The sequence below is a fragment of the Ascidiella aspersa genome, chromosome 2 (assembly GCF_963924565.1).
Source record: "Ascidiella aspersa chromosome 2, kaAscAspe10.2, whole genome shotgun sequence".
Taxonomy (NCBI): Eukaryota; Metazoa; Chordata; class Ascidiacea; order Phlebobranchia; family Ascidiidae; genus Ascidiella; species Ascidiella aspersa.
In genome coordinates this window covers 31,675,211-31,696,197 of record NC_139448.1, presented here as the reverse complement: position 1 = coordinate 31,696,197, position 20,987 = coordinate 31,675,211, and the positions used below count along the sequence as shown (strand labels likewise).

Below are 20,987 nucleotides of genomic sequence, written 5' to 3'. Positions count from 1 at the left end.
GCTTCACAGTAAAGTTTTATATTAATCATTATCTAACATCATATTGTCTTTACTTTCGTTTTGATAAGCTGTCAGTAATATTTTAGGTTGTCTAACATACATTCACTATGGGAATTTATAGATAAATTATTTCACCAGGTTATGTCATTACCAGGAAAATTTCAACTTTCTGAACCAAGACTTAACATTTTACAAAATGTTAACAAGAATTGTGTTATTCAAATGTTAAGACTGTTTATCAGGCGGGCCTCGGATTTTTTTCATCCATACTAGGCTACTAAATAAAAGTGTAATAAAGCTACTTTGAGAAAACGCGATAACCTTAGTGTTTATAGATTCTGAATTCCGGTCGCAGTTGGCGAGCAAAGCGAGCGCGATTTTTGGGGGTAAACCGGCATTTCTTTTAAATTTCATGCTAGGTTTTATTACATTGCCGAAAAAAAAAATCAAAAAATTGTTAAGAAATATATGTCTAATATTTTTGAATACGTTTTCCGTTTGTCCGCGACGCACTTGGCAGCCTTCCACGGCGCCATTCAGCGCCGAGAAAAAGACCCAAAACGCCCCTTTGTAACTCGCCAACGCCCATAAGGGGGCGGTACCGCCCAAGTTGGGAACCTCTGCTTTAGATACACTCGTAATGACCCTCACAATAATTTTGACCCAAAATATATTATTTTATTTGTTTGTTCAAGGTTTTGATCGGACATAATGTTAACACACGTTCTTTTTCTTGCAACCATCGTCTTTCTTTCTATACCGGACTTTTCTCGTTCGCAGTGCGATTGCGTCACCTATCACCCACAACTACCTTTTTGCCACGGTCAACTAGGTTTGTTGCAAAGGATAAAAGTCTTAAGTTTACTTAAAAAAAAAGAGTGTATAATAAATTACCTGTTGTTTTGGTTTTTGAACAAAATCTAAAAACATATTGCGTAAACTTTGGAACGCAATACACTTATTTTTGTAATTTCGATAAAAAGCCATTATATTCGATAAAATCGACATTTCGCAGTTTACAGACGTTTCAGCAATACCTCATGCCATCATCTTTTTTTAGCTTATACGTTTAAAGTCGTCGCAAAAGATTACGTTAGTGCTTCGCAATATGGAAAGGTTGTCCCTCTCCCCGATATACCTTATCAACATGTGGGCTTTGGAGTGATGCGTCGTTACAAAGTACAAGAGTTTAAGGTGAGCTAAATTGCAAACTTGTCAATTTTGAAATGACATTTTCAAGTCCATTAGTTTGCAATTTTGCCAAAAAATAAAAAGTTAAAATCCCAGTCGAAGTCGTTTGGGTAGCAAGTTAATTACAATTCAAGGAATTATATTGGCATAAAAATAAAACGTTTTTTATTAATATTGATAAAGTAATCAAATGATGAGCAATAAGTTCCATAAAAACAGCTAAAACGTAACACATGATACATATTGCCTAGTTTTATAAAATTATATAATGAAAAAAACATTTAAAACTCGATGCCTTTAGTCTGGTCGAATTATATACAAAGACTCCCAAAGTCAAGATAAGAATAAATACAGTGACTTTAGTGCGTTTAAGTAAAGTCTTTAAACATTGGTAATCCTATTACTTCGGGTTTAAATTCGAAGCAAGTTATTTCTGCTTGACCCAAACGCCGTTGTCTTTTTTGTTTACAGCTCTATCAAGGAGACGACGACCTTTCCAAAAACCAGTCGATAGAGTACATTTACACCAAACCCTATCCGGGGTTGTCGTGCGGTGCGGCCTACACAGTGGGGCACAAATACGCCGTTATTGGAGGTGGGTACAGCCAAGAGATGATTCCGTATCTGTCGAAAACGTCCTTAAATTACATTTGAAACTAGTAAAACTGAAATCTCTAGAGCAGTGTTTCTCAACCTTTTTTTTGCGACGAACTATATATCTTTAATACTAATTGTTTACCTGAACTAAACTTAACATTATTTTGAGCGCCGCAAAAAGAACGCTTTACCACAACAACTTAAACACACAGGCGTGTATTACCACGGTCACTTGGAAGTGACCTCGTGTGCTGCATACGCTGACCTTTCAACTCTGACCCGGCGCGAGAGGGTCATCCAGGAACGGAACTGGGTGCGTCGTTATCCGAGAGGTTGCAAGTCGTGCAGGATTGTGGCTTGCGACTACGGCGACCCGTGCGAAGTAAATTGTGTTTTCTCTGTTGTAATGGATTTCTTGGAGGTGCTTGTTGCAAGTTTTCAATTTGGGCGTTAATAATGTTATGGACCTATAGGTTACGAGTTTGGAGCGGTTAATTGTAAGGCTACCGTGAAAACTATTAAGAAAATTTATCCTATATATAAATGAAAATCAGTTGTCGAGGACCCCTAAAAATATCCAAATATGTTCCTACCATGAATTTTGTGTTTTTTTATTTATAGTTTTCACAAAGTTATATTTTATGTGACTTTTCGACATGAGACCTGAGTTGAGTCATATAAATTTTCGGGGCTAAAAAAGGATTGTAATCATATTTCGCATCAAGGTCTCCCATTAAAAAAGGAAAACACAAAATATTAAAATTAAAAAAGGTAAAAATACAAATAACGAAAACATTTCATGTAAATCTTCAGTCTTTTAAAAATGGCTTGTTTACATCACTTTGCGTTTGACACTACAAATTTAATTTACGTTTTAATATTTTGCAAGGTGCAGGGACTGCAGGTGTAGCACTTGATTATTATACAACCTATTTGCTGTGACGTTCTTTAACAAGAAAAATACGTCCCTCCACATTTTTAAAAATAGTTTTCACGATGTGCTTTCGACAGTAAATGAAAAGCTCAAAGATCTTCAGAAAAAATAGATTTGCCAGAAGAATTTTCGCTTTTTATGTTTCTTGGTTTAATCTTGTTCGTTACGAAGGAACCGCCCAATCGCAACGAGTGTCTGCAGAAAAAGGTTGGGACGTCAAGACACTTCTCCAACTTTCAATCGGTTTGCCTTCGTCGTAAATCGCGCTGCATCTGGTTGAACGGTTATCGGGTGATTTCAACAAACCAATCCCCGTCTGTACTACTTACCGGTGGCAATTGAACAACCGCGAGATCACATTTGGTGCACCACACTTCTGTTTTCTCTACGATATTTTGCCAGTAACACGTTACTGTAAATTTGCTTCATTGTAAATAAAAGACAGTTTAGCGTCCGGCTACTCTATACCGGTGTTGAATTTGTACCTAACCAAATCATATTAAGCATAATTCGCAGGACAATTATAGTTTACATTATCGAGGAACTAAAAAGAAAAATATTGTCCCATAAGCTGAATGGTAAAGCAATTTATTTGCCTTCAGCTTGTATGAGACGTGTTGTATTCGCACTGTTTGAAAACATTTAACCAAATTGACCCTTCACCGGGTTGAAAGAATTTGTTTACTGTAGATACCTGCTAAATAGGCCTAATTTAGCGGTTTCTGTACACTGGCTTTTTTGCTTCCTACCAATAAACCCTTTCTGGAAACCAGTGGTATGTGCAAAAGCTTTTACAAAACAATCATAACGAACATACTATCTTACTATTTATCTTTTTAAACTGAGTTTGAAATGGCGAAAAAGCGTGCAGCTCTATAATTGGCAAGGGTACCATGTCTTGTCCCTCTTTTTACTGTAAAACTACTCAAGTTATGATGGTCTTTTGCCTTGTAGAGATTACTTGACACACATATTGTTGAATTCCGGTGTCTTATTTGATTATAAATTATGATCCGTGAGATGGTTGTAGACTGTTTGAAGTTCGTTAACATATGGCGATTTATGCGCATCAATAAGCCTATTTTTTAGGGTTTTATTTAAGCGTAGTAAACATACGCCTTTAGTACAGTGGTTCCCAAAGTAGCCTATGGGTCGCGACTCTTGTTTGGGTAAAAAAGGGTAAAAAATAGATCGTGCCGGGCCGATCAAAGTCTGTCAAAAATTAGACTGGTATAAATTTGTTGATAAACAATATGTTCAACCCAGCATACACTGATTCTTTTCGCCAAACGCAACTCTTTGGTATTGTCTTATTAAACTGAATTATTGCAACATGTCACTTCCTTTAAAACTCCTGTATGAGTTCAATTAAAATTGCGAAACAATATTGTAGAATGTAGATGAATAGTTTAGTAAACACGTCAGTTGAGTAAAACGCCATTACATTTTTTTTTAATTTTTCTCAAAGAATTAACAAAATTACTAACCTATTTCATATTAGTTTTCCGAATATTGGTCACAATAGGTGTTCACAAAACTTATATTTGGGTCGCACTAAAAAAATGTTGGGGACCATAGCTTTAAACCAATTTCCTTTTTATTGGCTGAAACGGTTCAAGTTCTGATCAAAGCAGCTGTTACGACCTTACCTTAAAGGTCGAGATGGATTTGCCTATACATAAGCTTGCAAGGCGACCTAACATAAATAAAAGGTTGCGGAAATGGTAGTGGAGTCCGAAGTGCTTGTAGCAGGACTTGTGCGTTTCAATAAGTGCTCCTGTTAGTGAATCATTTCCTACTGGCGATTTGATCCTATTGGCTATATATATACTATCGGGGTTTCATTTGCCCATTTCCGCTCCAGCGCGCCATTACTGTATTGAAGTATCATTTTGAGCTGCAACTGTAGAAGCTACGCGAGCTGCTAACTGTAAGTAGTTTGATATATTAGCGTTTTGCATAATATGCTAACAACGATGTAAAACAAACACACTATTTATTTTGTTTTTTTAATCTGGTTTAATATTTCTATTTTTTGTTTATTTTCGTAAATTAATGTTAAAAAAATATAAATTAGAATTATTTTTTTAACTCTATCAAGAACATCAAAGCCTAGCATAAGTTAGTAGCTTTTTGAACGTTTTAAATATATCTTTATTCATATTCAACATAGGCTGACTATATTTGCTACGTCTTACTAGAACCTCCAAGCATACTGCTCCTACCTCCAAACAAATTAATGTAATTTGGTTCAAAATTAAATTATTCTGTATATGAAATTAAAAACCTATTTGATTGGAAATCACCTCAATAGTAGGGAACATAAGAATATAATAAAAATAAAATTTCATAACTTTAGAAAGCCTTTTAACTTTTAATATAAGGGTTACAAATGTATGTGACGCTAACCTGTTACACTAACTACCCTGTTTTCAAAATAGAAAAGTAAACTTTGTTTGTTTTATTTTTAGGTTCCGAGAAGTGAAATGGCACCTTATATCGGACTCTTACTCGCTATGCTTGTCGTGGTAAAAATGCTGGACTCTTCACTGGCTTGTGACTGCACACATCTGTATCATCCACAATCCAGGTTCTGTAAGGATGAATACGGTAAGCAGCATGTAGAGCAGGAGTGGGTAATTATTTTGGCAGTGGGCCGCTTTGGAAACAGTAGATGCCCTTGAAGGGTTGGGTAAAAGGGGATTTGAAATACACTCAAAATAAATTTTGATTTCTTGTAAAAGACAGCTGTTAATATTTAGGTTACGACTGGTCAGAGTTTCGGAACAGTTGGAGTGTCTTAAAAGCGTAATTCATCAATAAAAATCACCCCCTCAAAAAAAAAGGTTAATTTTAAAGGATTAATTTTTGCATCAACTTATGCAAATTGAGCCGTGGGTCGAATTAAATTGCTCGGCGAGCTGTCGTTTGTTAATCTGATATGTCTGTTTGATATGGAGGCTAAAGATGATAGGTACTTTCGGATAACATAGATCAGGGGTGGGCAAACTGTGGCTCGACGAAAGGTTTTTTGTGGCTCTTCTAGTCGAATCGTAAAATTCCCAAAAAAAGGCTACGATGCCTACCAAGAGTATTGTTTATGAGCGTGTCTCTCTCTTTTTTTCTTTTTTTTCTCTCTCTCTCTCTATTTCGTTTCTTTATTTACGCCAGCATTTCGTTTATGACGTAACACTAGTCATATAATCCCGAAGAGTTAGTTAACAGCAGGGTTGCCAGATGGCCTAAAATTCGGACAAAAAATGATAAATTGTCCTAATTTTACCAGCTGTGTCCGACGGTTTGTAAAAAAAAAATGGTGTGTGAGTCATATTATAGTTGGATTAGGTCACAGTGCTCAATTTGCCTATGTTAATAATACAGCAATAAATTAAAAATTAAAATGCGAATATTTCAAAAACCTGATTTGCTAGAAAAAAAAATGAGGACATTTTCAGAATCAGTGCCGAAAACACATTAAGAAACAATCTATCACATCTCCGTTTAAAATTTGCTGTTGACCAGTGTAATCGTAGAAATCGGAATAAGTCCTGAATACAGGCAAAGTATTTCTACTTTTCAGCGGTATCATAACTTTTTACGTAACCTTTTCCAAAAACTTCTACAGAATTTCGGCAATAAAATTTTGGTGTTGCAGTTTTGTAGGGAAATCAAATTTAACAGAAAGACAAAATTATTATTGGACTACTGTTAACGACTAAACGTTTTGTAACTTTGTAAGGAATTTTGGCTCGCCAATAACAGTTACCTCCATTGATTCCCATTAGTCTTGCACTAGGTTTATGCTAAATTATCATTTGTCCTAAAATGTTCGAATTTCACACCAACAATGTCCTAATCCTTGTATTAAATTAACACCTGACAGACAAGTCACCCGATCCGTCAGAAACTAGTGCAGTTCTAAGCAAAAAACGTCTGCGACAATTAGTGCATCCTAAGGACAAAGTCTGACTGTTAGACTTTGAGGTCTTATACAATGCACTAGTTTGACTTGTGCATAAGAAGATTAGGTTTAATACTACTTAACCCAACCGAACCCAAACATTAACCAGCATCCTCAAATAATGTGCGTTAATTTTATAATTATAAACGCTTCGGGTCCTAATACCTTAATTTGTGACGTAACAATCCTATATAGAATGGACGAGAAACTATCTTATGCCCATCCGAGTTTGGGCTTTTTCCCCCAGCGTTCCAATAATTAATAAATTAACGCACATTATTTGGGTAAGGATTCGGGTTAGCGTTGGGTTTAAGGTAGGCCAAGTGTTATTAATCTCACATTTTTTTGCTTTCTCTTGTGAAGTTTCAGCAAGTATTTTTAACTTATCTACGCCGGGAGTTTACCTAAAGATCCAAATTAGTGTATTGCCACGATTTCAAAGTTTAAAAGACAGACTTTTCTGCCTTTGGATGCCCTAATTTTCATAAACCTTTTAGCTTAGTTATGCACTAATTTCTAACGGATCAGGTGGACAACTTGTAAGGTTGATAATTATTTTTCAGTACATTGGTATATTGTATTGGGTTTACATTTCCGCAGCCTTCATCTTTAAAGTAGTCGCAAACGACTACGTGCAGACCGTCGGTGACGAAGAGCGTGTGGTTTCAAACTTTTTTCGTGACTGGGCGCCTTCCGAGACGAATCAACGCTTCACAGTTGAAAACCTTAAAGTAAGCTGAAGTTAATATACTTTGTACCAGGGCTGCGGAGAGTTCGAATTCTGAGTGCCGAGCCGACTCAGGCTACTTTGCCAATAATGCCGACTCCGGCTCCGACTCTACATTTCATATTTCAATCATTTACAACACACACAGTGTGGATTTTTTTAAATAATTGCTATTCCACCTTAGTTTGCTGTTTGGGGCCTTGTAGGTTTTAAATTCGGTACTGCGGTTGCACACATCGGACTCTGGACTCGGGTAGTCATGCGTAGTCTTACTCGAGAAGTCCGACTCCGACTCCGCAGTCCTGCTTTGAAAACCTTTTTACAAAATGAGTAACACTTCATTTTCAAATCTGTGATTGAAGTTTAGGAGGGGTTGGCAACATTTTTACATTTTTCTATAGCCGTATGCCTAACTCAAAGGTCTCAGCGGACTGTAAAAAAGTGAGACCATTTCTGTTGGTGAAAAATGCATTTTTAAGGTCTTACTTTAAAAAGTGATGATCAGGGACAGACGTAGGATTTTTTGCAAATGATCTAATAAAATTAGTCTTAAGAAAAACGTATGTATATTGCTTTAAACTTTCAAACAAGTAGCGGGGCGTTTGCCGGCCGTAGGTTGTTGACCCCTATTGTAGATGTTGGGCAAGATTCGTATTGTTGCAATACCTCGTATAAAGACACAATCATTTTTCAGATTTACAAAAAACACAGTCGGCTCCGTTCAAGTCACTACGTCTACTCCAACTACGATTCGTGTGGGGTCTTACTCTCAGTTGGCACAACCTATGCTGTTGTCGGAGGTGGGTTGTATCATTATTAAAATCAGTGCGAAGTAAAGAAACGCATAACAACATCCTTCGATTTGAAATGATTGACTATTTCAGTACCGAAGAATTAGGTTCCATATTTTTGGATCAGTGCCAATACTCGATGGCGAGTGGTATACCAAACCAAAAAAACAAAGTTTCTCGTTCAAGACTTAAGTGTAATTACCGAGCACCCAAGCCATGCCCCCTTCAAAAGTGTTTTTTTGCCAACTTTTACTATGTAGATGGAAATTGTATTCGCGTTTGCGCGAACTTGTTTAATTTTCTAGTAAGTTTTAAACCGTTTGAAAGAAATCTCTTCAGTCAAAAGGTGCTACGCATACTGGTACGTTGTACTGTGTGAGCGCATTAACTCTGCAATGTGATTTTTTCTGCATTTATTTCACACGTGCGAAAATATTTCATGTGCGAACGCGTTACGTCTTCTTGTAAAATTACCAATATGCTGTTTAAACAAAGATAAATAGTTTTTTTCACGCCCGCGCAACGAACTTGAGGTTCCTACTCGTTTTACAACGTCATATTATGACGTCATCCCTGAATTTGTTCATGGTCAAAATCCTGAATTCACCTCTTACTATAGGAGCCAACCGGTATCGGCTCCGATCCGATATTCTTAAACATTCCGATAGTTAAGTAAATAATTCAGATGTGTTAAATTTAGGAGGGTCCTAATACTCATAATACGGTCAAACCCTTAAATATATTTAAAGATAATAGTTAGAAAAAAACATTTTGTTTAATAAATATTTTTTTAAAATATAGGCCTTTCACATTTAGCATTGTCTTATTGCAAAGAATAAGGCCATCCAATAGGCGGGCTCCCAAAACGTAACTATAGGTTTTGGCAGTCGGTTTTAAATAAAATAAATGAAAACACTTTGCCCAATGAATATTTATATGTATACCTATGTGTGAAATTAAATATTTTAGTTTTTGCCAAGTGGAGTATTTTTTCCTCTAAAATATTACATACAGGTCACGTGTCCCAAGGCCGTCTTTTCGTCTACGCTTGCGACCAATTGACTGATATGTCACGTCTGACGCCCTGGATGCAAAAAATTCTCCTAATCAACTTTAATTTTCGCTACCCAAGCGGGTGTAACAATTGTGAGGTCCTAGATTGCACAGAGATTTATGGCCGGCCAGTCAAATGCATACCGGTAAGTAACTGTTTAAAAAGGCATTGAAATTTTAAGGAAGAGTGGCTACAGCAACTGAGATTTAGATCTAAGCTACATTAAGTGGTCGAGTGAATACAGTTTTCTTTCAATACGAATGTTAATGCTGAAGAGAGTAACTAACTAACTTTACAAACGGATACCAGTGGCTCTTAAACTTTAACTATTTCATTATATCCACGCCTTACGCCCCTCATATATATTAAACAGGCAGGCCTATACCACAAAAAGTGTAAATGACACAAAACCAATTCTTTATTACCGGTACTGATTCGAACTTTTCATGTAATTCGCAGGATATCATTAAAGCAAGTGGTTAACAAAAGATATAAGGAATCAATGCCTTTTACTTAATAGAACACATGGTCAATACATTGGGTGCTATAATCATATCGATAATTCCATATTGTTCTCAACAAATATATGTAATTATTTATAACGCCCATTTAGACCCGTAAGTTACATCTAATAGCCCAGGGGTCGGCAACCTTTTTTGCACTGCGGACCGGTTTAAAACTAAAGTTTTGTCGCGGACCGTTATTCAAAAAACAACAAATGTTCAGGAAAGAAAAATTAATTACAACTTTCAATACGAACTTTATGCTTGTTTTGCCGCAAAGAGATGCTCCCATCTAAGAATTATTGAACTTATTGGAACCCGCGAGCGGCATCAGACCAGCCAAACAATTTAGTTTAACCCAGCCCGCGGCTCATTTCAATAAAACTTTCAATAAAACGGTTCATTTCAATAAAAAAACAAAATAAGGATACTTAAGTTCGTTTTTCAACAAAATTTTAATCTTACAACCCTGCTACGGACCGGTAACCAACTCCTCGCGGACCGGTTTGCCGACCACGGTAATAGCCTACTAATTATATTCTGAAATAAACCTAGGGCCTTTAAGGGACTAACCGAAATCAGTCTACTATTTCATGGTCAATGTTTTGATTATGATATTATGCCTAGTAGCAACAGTTTATGTTTTATATTTTTGTCTTATTTGTCCTGCTTTTGAATTATAAAGGAAGGACCGACGAAGGACCAATGCTACGCCGTCAACCAGGATTCTGATGGATACGTGGAATACTGGTCGTTTCAAACCGTTTGCGTTCGCCGCAATTCACAATGCGTTTGGGTGAAGGGATTTAAAGAGCTTGGCCCGATACTTACAAAGAATGATACTATCTATTAGCAAGTGAATAAAAATTTTTGATTTATTACTATACCCGAAATACAAATTTAGGAAGCACAAAGTACTTCTTATATACTTTAGTCGCTATATCTCTGTATGATTAAATATAATAGCACACTTGATGCATTCACATGACGAAAAGTATCGGACCCGCGCCACACACAAAAGCTTAAAGATGATTAGCATGGTTTTGCAATTATTTCCTCGACAAATCTACGTTTGTTTGAACTTGGTTTGGACACTTTATAAATTGCTCTTCAAATGTATGTATCTGTCAAAGGTGAGGCCATGATCTCAGTACTATGGTCGTGAGTTCGAATCCCACTTTAAGTTTATCTGTCAATGCCTGGCTGGCCAACCGAATCCCATATGTATGGTAGAGTAGCATACTTGAACGCATTTTTGGTGAACATAGTGCATATCGTTCCACATTTTGTTTTATATGTGGGTTATTTTATGATTGGGCCGCTGGCTTAGGCTGTTGGTCGTCTCTGGCTGTAATGACCTCATACACGTCTTGCATGCATTTTAGTTGTACCTCGAATCATATAACAACGTTTCGCGCGCCAGTTTATAAATTGACGTGAATTTAACGTTCGCTGTGCCGTGGTTTTCGCTTTGCGAATAAACGATTTCTGCAAACCAATCTTTTGGTCAAAATTGTACTAAACAACTGCCTAGGGGTGTCACGTTGAAAAAAGCTATAAAAATTGCATTCTTCCAAAAGGATTTTTTTGAAAGATCCCTAAAGGTTGTTAAAGGTCACTCGCCAACCATTCAAGTACATTAAAAAGGCGGAAACTGTTCTTCGGTCATTGATCTTGAAGTACTTGAAGTAGTTCGTTGCAGTACACATCTTTTCAGCAGTGCATTTGGAAATTTCAGGTCTGTTCAGGTCTACTGCTATTACGAAGTATTATTCAAGGGGCAACTTTTTAATCAATTCCAACTGCAAGCCTGTACGTCGTTTATATAATAAGTGTAACAAAAGTGTTTTGCTTGGATTATGGTAATCGATATAGCTCAACATCTTTAAAAAATACATAAATTTATGCAATAGTTTTGCTGCGAATTCCGATATTGGCTTTTTCAACGTTGTATTTTTTGGTAAACTTTAAACAAAAATTATGGGTATCGAGCCTGTTACTTCCATTTTTAACTTTAGTTAAGTACAGCAAAGTTTTGATCATATACAACTTATAAATTGATTATCAATATTATTAGTTAATGTAATTAATCCGTTTTTGTTATAAAGGAGTCGCCCAATCACAACGAGTGTCTGCAGAAAAATGTTGGATTTGGTGCACCACTCTTCTCGTTTCCGTGCGATATTTTGCGAGTAACGCGTTGCTATAAAATTTACTATGTTGTAAATGAAATGACAATTCACTAAGTTTAGCGGACAGTTTAGAGGAAAAGATTCCCTCAAGGTGACCAGCAGAACAACAAATCGACTTAAGCTTGCAACTGTTTGAAAATATTTAACCAAATTGACTCTTTACCAAACATGAAAAAATGACTTTACATTGGTATTTGGACACCTGCAAAAAGTAAACCTAATTTAGCGTTTTCTGCACATTGGCTTTTTGTTTCATACTAATAAACCGTTTCCTCTAACCTGTGGTATGTGCAAAAGCTTTACAAAACAATCATAACGATTATACTATCTCACTATACTTTTTAAAACCGATTTTAAATTGGAGAAAAAGAGTACAGCTTTGTAATTGGACGATGCTAAGTCTGATCCCCCGTTTTTATAGCACTGCACTATAATTCCTTTGTAAATCATGTATGAGTTTAAGTTACGGAGCAATATTGGAGCCGAGTAATTTAGTAAATAGGTCAGTGGAGTGAAACGTCACCGAACAATTTAAAACTTGCTGAGAATCGTCTAAATCCACTAAAAACTAAATATAATTTATAAGACACTGTGATCAAAATACCTCGGCGTGTTTAGCAAATTTTTCATAGTTTTTATTTTTGTATATTGTAGCCCGCAAATTTTTTTTTTGTATCGGTAATTTGCGTTGGTTGATCTGTTTAGCCACTCTGCAAGCTAGAGTGATGTGTGACTTTTTATTGTTCCTTAAAGTGTTAACAACAGGCAACTTTAAGTTACCTGTGGTAGAATGAAAGACACGCTTAACGTGGATTTATGATGTCATCACGGCACGACGTGAATTTGTGCTGTCATGTTAGAATACTCATCTCAAAACTGTCAGTTAAATTCTTAGGGGTGTCCCAGTAAAATAAGCTAAAAAATATGGCAACTTTTACACAAAATTTGAAAGGATTTTGAAAGATTTTGAAAAGGAAAGATTTTGAAACATTAAAGATCACTTATCAACCCACTTACGTACATTAAATAAGGCGGAAACTGTTCTTCGGTCCTTGATCTTCAAGTACTTGCTGCAAGTAGCTCGTTTCAGTACACATCCTGTCGGCAGTGCATTTGCAAATTGCAGGTCTGTTCAGGTCTGCTGCTATTGCGAAGTATTATTCAAGGTGCAGCTTTTAAATCAATTTGAACTGCAAACCGGTAAGTCGTTTATGCAATTTGTGTAACGTTTTTTGCTTGGAGTAAGGTAATCCAATGCCTTCATCGCATATGTACTTTTTATATTAGGAAATATAGTTTTTGAGGCTTTTGCGTTCTTTCTTCTTTTTTATATATATTTATCCTCTATAGAGGTTTTGTTTCGTTTGTTAGCGTTACAGATTGTTGCCGATTTCGAATATCTCACATTATACCTTTTTGTCGAGCAAAATCGATATATTCAAACAAAAAAATTCGATAGGGTGATGAAATTTATTTCTCAAATTCCCCTATATGAATAACAATTATAGCGTTAAGATCCGTTTACACTACAGCTGCACTGAGCGGAGCTGAGCTGCACTGGGCGTGGAATTGTTTTTACTACAGCTGCAGTGAGCTGCGCTGGGCGTAAAAATTGCGACAAAACGTAACGTTTTTCTATAGCTGCACTATGGGCTTGAGTTTAGCAAAGCGTGAAAATCGCTCTAAAGCGTATTTTTTCCAGCTGCACGGGGCTTGAGTTTAGCAAAGCGTAACTTTAAGCTAGCTGCAGCTGCTGCACTGGGCTTGAGTTTAGCAAAGCGTGAAACGCTCGCCACAATAGAATTTAAATGCAAATTACGCTTTGCTCAGCTCGGTGCAGCTGTAGTGTAAACGGGCCTTTACTGTTGCCAAAGGTTGACCAAACTTTTCAGATAACTGTAATGTTTGACGATAGAGAGCCGGGTATGACGTTTTCGTCGAGCTTTGTTAACTCGAATGAAATATATCTATATAGATTTAGGGAATTGAATTCAACAAGATTTAAACTGTACTTTATCTTTATTAGCGACACATGCCGCGGGACGGATTAATAAACCCGGCGGGTCGCATCTGAAGACCCCTGCTGTGGCCTATAAATAATAATAAATATTGTGGAGGTGCAACACTTTCATAAAACAAACATTTTGCAAGCAAAACGAAAAAAAGAAACAAGGATATATTCGTTTTTGCCCATGTGCATGTACGAGATGACTTTCTATCCTAAGCCATTAGAGAAATGCAACTACTAGTATTTAAATGGTAGACCACTATTGCCTATTGGGTTAAAGGTTCTACTCTTTCCGCTTCAAGTTATTGAAACAACGTTCCTGTAAATAAATTTTAAGTTTGCTGTTGATGGTTAGGTTCTTAATAGAAACGATGAAGACACGTGGACTCGCTCTTGCTCTGGTTGTCATGGTAACAATGCTACGGTCCTTACAGGCGTGCGACTGTTACCATAATTATCATCCTCAAGCGGGATTCTGCGAAGGTCAGCTAGGTAGGTGGAAATATTTTATGAAAACCTTTTGGGCTGCATGGATTCTCCCTACGTGACGTCACAAAGTGACATATAATTATGATGTTATAATACACGGGTTCTAAACCTTTTCTGAAAAAGATACTTTGCAGTCCTGTGACAACTTTACAGATGTTTTACGGTCCATAATAAAAAAACAAGACGAAATCAGCTTTTGCGATCCTCAATAATGTTGAAACGGTTTCCTAAACACGTGTTGAGTCTTAATAAAGTATTTTGTAAAATAACCTAATTCAAGTCATTTTTAATTGATATTAAGTTAAGACATGTTATTAAAAGTATGTTAAACTATTTGAAACAGTAAATTTATCGTATTTCAAGATGTATTTGACACAGTAAATATAAAACAAATTACATAGCGAGTATCTTTTTACGTTTAGATGTTGATGTAAATTATCCTTTGTTGAAACGTTTCAAATAAAGCACTTATAATTAAGTCACGTCAGTTGACAAAAAGCCTATAGGCTATAGAGTCCAAGTCTGGTCATTTTGTTCAAAAGACTTGAGTCAAATTAAGTCAATAATAACAGTGACTTGCATTCAAGGCAAGTCATTGGTCAATACAACACTTCTATCGGATCTGAAATATCCTAATTTCCATTTTTTTTTTCAAGCATTTATCTTCAAAGTCACCGCGGATGACTACGTGGATAGTGTCGAAGGTTCTGGAGGACGTGTAATTCCGCTGCGTTCTTATTTGACCGACGGACCCTACCCCTCGTTTCGTCGATATACTGTCGAAAAATTCAAAGTAAGCTGTGGCCCTCCAATAGTATTACTTTATATCCCCATAAATAATTCCGATTTTTTGACTTTGTATAATTATACTAAAAAAAGGCAAAGAAAAGCAAATTAACTTCTAAGTTCTATATTGGTCTTCAATGGTTTCGTTTGTTAACCTTTTAGAAATCATAATAAAATGATATAGTAATTTATTATCAATTTAATACCATATCGGATTTAATTAGCTACCAAGGGTGTGTATACCTAAATCATTAAAAAGTTTGGAACAAAAATGTCACAAAAATGTGTCAAACAAACAAGTTTATTAAAGTTTACGTTGCCCATTTTTGCTGTTCCTCTTTTTGGATAAGCTCTGATTACAGACGCACTGTACTCGAAGCAGCGCGGGACCTTTTTAAATATTTAATTGTGACCTAGTAAAAAGAAATAAACTCGTACGAGGTTCGTAGTGTACTCTGGACGTGAAATTTCTGTCCAGAGAATGCAAATAACAGTTCTGATAATGGTAATGCCATATATGTTTGAGCTGTTTTTAGTTACTGATAAAGGTTTGACTGAGTTTTGTGCTATGTGTTCGGCAAAAGCATTTTTAACGCTAAAAAGAGCCATAACCTAATCGAGGAGCCTCGCGCTATAGGACCATGTTAAAATATGTTTTCGCCTTATAATATAGAAATCTTATACCAAGTATATCATTACCTGATATAGCGGTTTGAATGTGTTTTTTTGACCAATATTGATTGCCTTAATAGCCGAATCGTTCTGGTTACGGACTTTTTTTGAAAAAAAGGACTTTTGTAGTTTTACCCCCCTGGTAGTGTCCAAAGGTTATAGAACCTCCTGTTTAAACATTAAGTTTTGGTTACTCAGTGTTTTACTTTTTTTCGGTTCTAATGTACACCAACGTTGTTTCCAGCTGTACAAAGAAACCAGCCGACTCGATTCAACCAGGGCCCGTCACTACATCTACACCAGCTACGATTCGTGTGAGGTCGCGCTGAAAGTTGGCACAACCTACGCCGTAGTTGGAGGTGGGATAAATTATTTTGAGGCGGAGAATCACAAAACAAAGTATTTAATTAGTAATGAAAGTAAGCCGGAACGGTCTAAAATGTTCCGGCTAAATAAGATTTAAATGCCCAAAAATGTTTCCATTGAGGTATCAATGATACAAGTTTTGCGACCTGGTATTCATATTTTAAATAGGCCTACTCTTTCGTGATTTGCAAAAACTTGGTCATTTATTGAAGCATCTGAGAAACGAACTCAGAACAACTTAATACGTCGCAACACAATCAACAAAATCGTTTTGAATTGGACTATCCCAAATCCGGAAGTCAAACGTAACAACAAATTAGAACCACATGGACTTGTTTTAAACGAATTTCGGTGAAAAATGGTTACAGCATTTCAAATAAACTGTTTCTCACTGCCGCGTCTAGTACTTTTCCATCTCGGTGTTAGGGCTGCGGAGTCGGAGTCGGACTCGGGACTAGGGACTCGACGGAGTCGGTTTGTTTTGCCGGAGTCGGAGTCGGACTCGGGACTCGGGACTCGACGGACTCGGTTTGTTTTGCTGGAGTCGGAGTCGGACTCGGGACTCGGACTCGAGTAAGACCGCGTAAAACTACCCGAGTCCCGAGTCCGACGTGCGCCTGCGCAGTATCAAATTTTAAGACTGTTAAGGCGGTAAAATGTTGCAAAAGTGTAGCCTAATAGCAAAAGTTAAAATATTTTTAAACCATGTAAAGCGGGTGGATCATTTTTGAAACCAATGTAAGTGGACCTTAATTTAGTTGCGTAATTGGGTAAAATACAGGCTGTAGAGTCAGAACTGGACTCGAGACTCGACAACATCTTACATTTGGCCTGAGTCGGACTCGGGAATCGGACTCGGGTTGTTTTTAACCGACTCCGCAGCCCTGGTTTGGGTGCTTTTATCCATTAAATACAGTGGTGGAAGTAAGCGGTAACGATCCGAAACGGCGTTCCGGTATTTGTTTTGATTTTAGGTCCGTTGTATCGTTAAGAAATGTTTTTTATCACGTAATGTCCTTTTGTCACCAGGCCATCCGCCGTCTCCTTAAATATGTTTAACTTAGAGTTTGTTACATATTTGAGCACTACATCGAACGATAAGCTCAGCTTTCCTAAAAAGTTATTTGTTTAGAGGTCCCCTTATGACGTAACTGTGTGACGTCATTATGTGATTTTTTAATGTAATCTGGTAAGAAAATGTTTCACTTTAACTCCTGAATTAATAACTACGATTTGCCAATAGGGTATGCACGTGACGACAGACTCTACATTGGAAGTTGCGACCAGTACACCGATCTATCAAACCTAAACCGCTTGCAGAGAACGTTCCTTCTCATCAACTGGATTTTTCGTTACTCGGACGGATGCCGAGAGTGCGAGATCGTTGATTGTACACTGCTCAGCGGCGAACCAGTTAGATGCATTGTAAGCACGTCTAATGACAAAATGATTGTGTTTTTATATTTTTGGGGTTTGTGTCAGTGTTGTAATGACTCTTTTACTCGACTGACTTTTTTACTCGATGGGAATTACTCGACTTAAGTGCACTTATTTAGTCATTGTTTCAAATGACTTGAACTAACTCGAGTAATTTAAGAAAAATGACAATGCTTAAGTAATACACCGAAAGCCGTCACAGACTCACCAAATCTGTGATGCAAGCAGAATTTTTAGCCTGCTCTGCTTGCATCATTGATTGACAGATTCGGTGAGTCTGCGATGGCTTTCGGTGTACTAATTATACGTAAGCTGTAATCGTTGGTCAAAAAGCAGCTTCAGAAGGGCTAGATCACATTTGTAAACACACATTTGTGTATGCATGTTTCATTGAATTCTTGAGTAAATTAGATAAATGACTCGACTTAATTAGATGTTTGTGTTTTTATGTTTTGTAGTGTTTTTTGTCAGTGTTGTAATGACTCAAGTCAATGACTTGACTTAAACGCACTTAAGTCATTGTTTTCGAATGACTTAACCTAACTCAAGTCTTTCGAGCAAAATTAACGTATCGATTGGATAAATAACTGTACTTAGACTTGAGTCATTTACGCAAATGGCTTGACTTAAACTTAACTGCTTTAATTCAATACAATTCAGTCGGGTTATCGTCAACTACCAAATGCAAAATTCCAGCTTTCTATTTGCTTTGTTTTTGACGTTTTCTAGACAAATTATTGCTCAGAATGAAGCGTATTCTTATTTTTTAAGTTTAATATATATATTGAATGACAAGGGCTTAATATATATATTGAATGACAAGGGCTTAATATATATTCTAAATGACAAGGGCGTATCTTATAGTGGACTTTTGTTATAATAATGACTTGGCTAGGACTGGATTTGGGTATAGTTAATTGCTTGTACTTGCTATTTGTAAAAAAGACTTGGATTGGACTAAACTTGTTTTGCAATTAACTTGACCGGAACTTTTCAAATAGACTTGTTCATAACACTTGCTTGTGTCGATGGAATTCTGTGTAATGATAGGTGCCTCTAATTTAGGCCCAAACAATCTTTTTTTACCTTTGCAGTGATTAACACTAGAAGGTTACAATGGTGTTTTGATACCATGGTTTTCTTGACATTTATATTGTTCTCTAAAAACTAAAATACGTTACATTCTTCATCGTGATCTTATAGTCCAATATTCCCGTAAGATGTGCCCAATATAGCCTACTATTTGACACGTTGATTTATCTATTTTAAGGAAAGGCCGACAAACGACCAATGCTACGCCGTGGAACAACGTTCTGAAGGATACGTGGACTACTTGTTGTTTCAGACCGTTTGCATTCGACGCAAATCACAATGCGTTTGGGTGAAAGGATTCAAGGAGCTGGGACCAATACTTAAGAAGAATGATACTATCTATTAGCAATCTCTGTAAATGGCTGTATTTGTCTAATTCTAAATAAGGAAATCAGGTGGCACCATAAAAAAAAAATTGTATTGAATGTCTTGATAAGCTTTCGCACAACCCTAAAAAAGCCCTGAACTTTCATATTTACTTGTTTGCAAATATTTGCCCTTCGTCAAATCTATGTGTACTTTTCAACTGGACTTGGTCACATTGTAGAAGTGGCATTCGTCATCTGAAACAACGTTAACCTATAAATTCGTGCGTTTGAATCACACTGCAAGCTTCCCTCGTGCATTGCTTACAAACAAATTTCTTGACCGATCAACCTATTTAGCTCAATAGGCTAAATAGCCGATTCTCTTCGTAGTGCTGAACTTCGTATAGTGCTTTCTTTTAGATTAGACTGATACTGATTAAACTATAGATTGGCACAAATCAAACGCTTTCGCAGGCATTTATTTAATTAATATACTGCCACGAAATGTTACTCGTTGGTAGAGTGTATTTCGGCCAATACTCGCTCCGCGTGTTGTCTCTTCACTACGGTTATACCGCTGACTTAATCTCTGTAAGTTTGTGCCGTCCTATTGTATAAATCCCATGCACGCATCTCATTAAATCACGGATTCTTCAACGTTTTTGTAACAAAAACCTTTAAAAATTATTTTGCTTTGTGCTATTCAGGGTCGGCATTGAACTTTTGAATCCCACTTTACAAATCAACGTAATAAAATTAAGAAATCCGCTGTTTTGGTCGAAATTATAAAAATTTAAAACTGAAATCGAGTTCAAATACATACAAGGAGAAGACAAAGCTTTTTTATTATTTCGTTTATTAAAGAAAATTATTCCATTTTAAATTGAACACCAAGGTTTTAAATAAGACTTCATGGACTACCCAAAACTGGTTCACGTACCCCCCAGAGGTCCAGTAGCCAGCAGAAAATATTTTGGCTGCCAAAAAGTTTGAACTTTTTTGTTTACCTTTACCATTATATTAGCTGCCGTAACGAACACAAATAACAATGCTAGCAAACTGTTATGAGCAGCAACTGACTGAGTGTTAACGCAGTACTCAAAAAACAGTCAAAGAGCAAAAACTGATTAAAAGTTGTAAAACTACATTAATATGTATAACAAACGTTTGTGACGCAACAGTGCATGACAATTGAAGCAGTGACGTGCCTGTGATCGACTGTGTGGTACTGCTCATAAATGCTACAAAACAAATTATTAAGAGTAAAATATTTATAGATTTTTGGGGGGCATAACCCCTGTGGCCCCTCCATGGCTACGCTTATGCCACGGACCCTATGTTAAGAACCCGTGCATTAAATATTGTGCGTGAAGCCTACTACTATACAGCGTGATTCATGTTCACTTTGCATTTTGACCTTCGGCTTGCATTTTGACCTTTCAGCCTTTTTTTCTTGGTTGCACTAATATATGCCTTAACCATCTTCAAGTGGATATATCTGCCAAAATGTGATGCTGTAAGACGACAGTGTATCTCAGCCTATGTGTCGTGACGCAAAATTAGATCGATGTTCAATTTGGTTTGTTTGCCGACTGTAGCCTAGTTCACATGGTTAGAATTATTAAGATTGGTTCTCACCAAGATTTCTTTTCAATTTGAAAACATTTTGCAAGGAAAGTAAAGACATGGCATATTAGTTCAATTTAAATTAATGGATGCTATTGGCCATTTGTATTCAGTTCACTTTGACATACAAAAGTTTCAGTAAAGGTAATTTGGTCACCAAAGCTTTGTTGTTATATTAACTATCAGTATTTAGTTGGCGGCGAAACAGATGGAGAAACAATGCTCTTTAAAATATTTTTTTTTATTTTACGAT

At 36.6% G+C, this 20,987-nt stretch overlaps 3 protein-coding genes across 3 annotated transcripts; all 3 read left to right on the top strand.

Moving 5' to 3' along the window:
* Positions 1–702: 702 nt before the first annotated feature.
* LOC146164922 (metalloproteinase inhibitor 1-like) lies at positions 703–3,064 on the top strand. Its single transcript, XM_083380882.1, has 5 exons — positions 703–832; positions 1,061–1,194; positions 1,663–1,786; positions 2,001–2,170; positions 2,894–3,064. Exons 1-5 carry the CDS (start codon positions 712–714, stop codon positions 3,062–3,064), a joined length of 720 nt encoding a protein of 239 aa, XP_083237008.1. The 5' UTR covers positions 703–711.
* A 2,135-nt stretch (positions 3,065–5,199) lies between these two features.
* On the top strand, positions 5,200–11,148 carry LOC146164921 (metalloproteinase inhibitor 3-like). Its single transcript, XM_083382853.1, has 5 exons — positions 5,200–5,332; positions 7,284–7,414; positions 8,105–8,210; positions 9,216–9,400; positions 10,444–11,148. The coding sequence occupies exons 1-5, from the start codon at positions 5,209–5,211 to the stop codon at positions 10,609–10,611; spliced, it is 714 nt and encodes a 237-aa protein (XP_083238979.1). The 5' UTR covers positions 5,200–5,208; the 3' UTR covers positions 10,612–11,148.
* A 1,865-nt stretch (positions 11,149–13,013) lies between these two features.
* Positions 13,014–19,877, top strand: LOC146164920 (metalloproteinase inhibitor 2-like). The gene is made up of 6 exons (XM_083381996.1): positions 13,014–13,150; positions 14,314–14,450; positions 15,104–15,240; positions 16,150–16,264; positions 17,515–17,696; positions 18,979–19,877. The coding sequence occupies exons 2-6, from the start codon at positions 14,330–14,332 to the stop codon at positions 19,144–19,146; spliced, it is 723 nt and encodes a 240-aa protein (XP_083238122.1). The 5' UTR covers positions 13,014–13,150; positions 14,314–14,329; the 3' UTR covers positions 19,147–19,877.
* The last annotated feature ends 1,110 nt before the right edge of the window (positions 19,878–20,987 follow it).